At 35.7% G+C, this 4473-nt stretch overlaps 1 protein-coding gene across 1 annotated transcript; it reads left to right on the top strand.

The window, feature by feature from the left end:
• Positions 1-3416: 3416 nt before the first annotated feature.
• LOC137822547 (transcription factor MYB77-like) lies at positions 3417-4473 on the top strand. The gene has a single exon (XM_068627446.1). It carries the CDS (start codon positions 3702-3704, stop codon positions 4374-4376), a length of 675 nt encoding a protein of 224 aa, XP_068483547.1. The 5' UTR covers positions 3417-3701; the 3' UTR covers positions 4377-4473.

The following is a 4473-nucleotide window of genomic DNA, read 5'->3' as shown; positions in this document are numbered from 1 at the left end:
ACCCTACCTAACATTATTCTCTGCTCCCATCTCACCCGACCCGCACCCGACCCGCCTAATATAGCTCTTGTCAGAATATAAAACCACTCCAACTCAATTCAATTTCCAAAACATTGCCTCTTTTTCTCTTTTAGTTTAAGATTAAACAAATATCCAAAGTTTCCTTTATTTACTATATATATTTTCAGATATTTACGCCACTCTACATGTATTTTCTTTTTACTTTTTATACGCAATACAATTTAAAAATTATTTTTTATTTTTTCTTTCACTTTTTCAATATTTGTTCCCAAGGTCAAACAAAGCATGATAGACAACAGGGGAGAAAGAAAGATTTTTGTCCCGTCATAATCTTAGCTCTCTCCAAAAACTGGACGGAAAAAGCATGAAAAAAATGACTTTTCGTAATATAAAAAATCTTGACTTTTTGTTATCACGTTTTTCTTCTTTTTATTTTCAAGGTATTTAAGTCACTTACACATATTTAATATATACACACACTTTGAAGTTTTTTTTTACCTTCCCTTCAAAAGAGCTAAAAGAAATGGTAGTTATTGATTTAAAATGAAACACAATTAGTGTGGTCCATGAGTAGTTATAATCGGACTGTAACGGAACAGGAAGAAGTCGGTGCGTTAGAGTTTGGTGCCAGCTGTTTTTATCAACTGCCCAACTGCTTCCCTTGTTTAGGATGACAACCCTCCAAAACAAATTTATTTATGCCACGTGGGCGGCTACTACTTCTTCATTCATTCCTCTCCTTCTTCCAAAAACAACTCTATTCTTAAGCACCTGCTTTACTTCAACTTCTTCTATTTTTTATTCACCGAAAAATTTCTCCCACTTTTTTTAATGTAAATCTTTTTATATTTTTCAATCGTCTACTCACCAAATTACGATCAAATCTATTAAAAACATTTGTCATAGCAAAAATATAAATAAATAATAATAATTTTTTTTTTAAAATATAGATTTCTTAAATCATCGATTTGTTAAGATTAAACATTATGATATAACAAAAAAGGAAGACAATAAAATAATCACATAATAATGTATGATTATGTTCTACGTTTAGTGCATATATATCACATAACAAATATATAATATAAATTATGTTTAAGTCATGACCTCTAATTTATCTTTTTATAAATTATGGAAATTATTAAAAATATTTTTTTAAATATATTACGAATGGGCGATAGATTATAATATCATAGCATAAGTACGTCTTCATTAAAAAGGAAGTAAATGGCTAATGCTAATTTAAAAATAACAATTTGGTGTATGTCCGAGCTTACCAACTAAAAAAGTAATGATAAACACAGATATGAAACGAGGTTCTATAATAATATTTTTATTTGTTTTGATTCAAATAATAATACTTAAGAGGTTTATAACCTGTTATCAAGCTACTCAGAGTTCTTTTTTCCCCTATACTTATATATAAAAACAATGTTTAAAAATATCTTTAGATCTTTACATAATTCTCATTTTGTTCTTTATACCTAAAAAGTTGAACCAATTAGTCTCGACCAATGCTACTTGTTTGTGTATCTTTTTTTTATTCAATCACTGTATATAAAGGATGAAAGAAAGAACACATTACACGTATAAGGATATAAAATTATAACGTGAATGTATAATAACATAATAATGTTAACGCAAAAGAAGTAGGGATAATGCATTAAAAAAGACGTAAACATAAATATTTAACAAACAAAAAAAAAAACTGATGTAACAGTGACAGAGAATATGAACATTTGAGGTGTACTTATATGTGAACAAATAAAAAATGTAATTTTAACGATTCCGTTAAATATTAAGTAAGTAGTTAAAAATGAATGTGGGGTTTATAATATTTTTGGTTTGAGATGAGAATAAGGAAAAGCAAAATAAATATGAGTAAAAATGTTATATCGAGATGGTTGATTGAAGTTGGTGCGAGAGGTGATGGTGTTGTGGAAAGGGTGGGGTGAGGGGCTAAAAAGTCAAAGGGATTGAATTTGAATCACGTGAGATTCTTACAGGCTGGAGTGGGGCCTTCCTACGTGGAGGAAGTTGAAGTGTTTTATTTAATATTATTTTGGTTAAAAATATGAGAAGAAAGATTTTGGTTTTGCAGCAGCAGCTAACATCACTCATTGCTGCACACCACTTTCACTCATTTCTTCCTCTCTCAACATAATTGGTTGGTTATAGATAGAGTTGAGATTCATAGTATGGATCAATTTCCCTTTTACATTACAGCTGTATCTCATCTCTATGTCCCTCAGCCAAACAAAAACTAGTCAAAAAGCCTTTCAACCCCACTTGCTCTCTCTTTTTTAGTAATCTTTGTATTCTACTATACTACCATTTTTCTTACATTCAAATAAATCAAAACGTTTCTTGTGTGCTAAACAGCTCAACTTTTCCTGTCATCTCATGTTTTAAACGCACCCAACAAACTCCAATTAACAACCACTTCCACCCTTAAACCTAATATTCTATCATCCGTTTCCACACACACCCCTTCATTTTTCACTACGATAATCACTTTTCAATTCAACCCCAACCCCTCTTTTTTTCCTTTTATTTTCTACCTCACTCTGTGCCTAAAACCCTACTCCTCCCTGCACAAACCCACCACCCGTATCCCCTTTTTAAGGCACTCAAGTGAACAAAGACAGAAATACAAAATGTAACAGAAATATAATTTTTACTCGGTCTTGTAATAAGGTTGGAGTAGAAAGTGATTAATGATATAGAAAAGGAAGTAAAAGAAAATAAAATGAATGAAAAGTAAGTAGAAAAAAATATGCATGAATAATAGGAAATAAGTGGTTGTAATTAAAAGAATACAAAAAGTAAAAACATTTGAGTTGGTTAACACAGAAGAAGACACTTGTTTAGTTTTTCCTTTCTGGTTTTAGAAAGAAGGGTAAAGATGTGATCCCATTTATTTTTAATGATTTCCCTCCTCGTGTAAGAAAGGACGATGATTTTGTTATCTTTCTTTTCAGTTCGTATGATACTAAGGTGCTTAGGAGAATGAATGGAAGGAATTTAAAAATGAAGAAGAGTGTGTACAGCTGTTTGATAGGGTGGGGTTTTGCAATGGTATATATATATAGTGAGTATGTTTGGAGTGTTAATAGTAGCATAGACGTGTGAAATGGAATATAGAATATGTTTCTTATTCTAACCTGAGGATGCCTAAATAGAGGCAAACTGTTATGAATTAGAAAGTGGGAAGTTGACAGAATAGAATAATGAAAAGAGTGGGAAGCATAATATTATATGAGTGATTAGAGAAAGCAATAGGTGGGAATGTAATAAAGAAATGTAAAATGAAGGTGGTGAGGAAATTTCAAAGAGGAGAAAAGGGTAAAAAGGTGCCAGCGAGAAAGGTGGTTTTGAGGAGAAGATGGTATTAGTATTAGTATATGAGTATTAGTATAGATAGTGATATCAAAACAAATCGCATCTCAACTCAACTCAAGAGTCACAGTAGTTAGACCCCCACACCCACCAACTATACAAAACCCCACTTTCCTGGAAGTACCCTTGGCTCTCCCCGTTACCCGTTATAATTCACGCTGCATGCACCTTTTCACTTCTATCTCCGTATATAAACCCAACCAACTCAACAACAACACTCCCTCTCCTCCTTTCTCTCCTTTCTCCCATTACGCCATAATAACATATTTTCACTCAACTCAATGGAAGCTTTCAACAGAACCTCCTCCACCGCCTCTTCTTCCTCTGACTCTTCCTCTTCCGACTCCAACCACAACAACCCCCACAGAATCAAAGGCCCATGGAGCGCCGAGGAGGATCGGATCCTCACCCGCCTCGTCGACCGATACGGACCCCGGAACTGGTCCCTCATCAGCCGCTACATTAAGGGGAGGTCTGGCAAGTCCTGCCGCCTGCGCTGGTGCAACCAGCTCAGCCCCACCGTCCAGCACCGCCCCTTCTCTCCCCAAGAGGACGACACCATCATCGCCGCCCACGCCCAGTATGGTAACAGGTGGGCCACCATTGCCCGTTTGCTACCGGGCCGAACCGATAACGCCGTCAAGAACCACTGGAACTCCACGCTCAAGCGCAGGGCCAAGGCTCTTCTTGACATTAATGTTAATAATAATGCCAGCAGCGAAGGAGCCACTTCTTCTGCTCCTTCTCGCTCCTTCGAGGATGACCCGTTGACCGCGTTGACTCTCGCTCCCCCCGGTATCTCTAACGCTTCCGTGGCCGAGGACGCCGTGCTGGACCACCGGGCTTCGCCGGAGAATGCGCCGGCGGGGTTTTGGGATATGATGAGAGATGTGATCGCGAGAGAAGTGAGGGAATATGTGTCTTCCAGTTTTTCTGATAACTCGAACTTTCATTAAATGAATCATAATTGTTTTTTGTCTCTTTCTCTTTCCAGTATACTGCTGTTCAATTTGATTTTACGGATCAGGGAATTAAACTCTTCTGGCTTCACCA

This window comes from Phaseolus vulgaris, chromosome 9 (genome assembly GCF_000499845.2).
Source record: "Phaseolus vulgaris cultivar G19833 chromosome 9, P. vulgaris v2.0, whole genome shotgun sequence".
Taxonomy (NCBI): domain Eukaryota; kingdom Viridiplantae; phylum Streptophyta; class Magnoliopsida; order Fabales; family Fabaceae; genus Phaseolus; species Phaseolus vulgaris.
The sequence above is the reverse complement of the archived record's forward strand: the minus strand, read 5'-3'. Positions and strand labels throughout refer to the sequence as shown.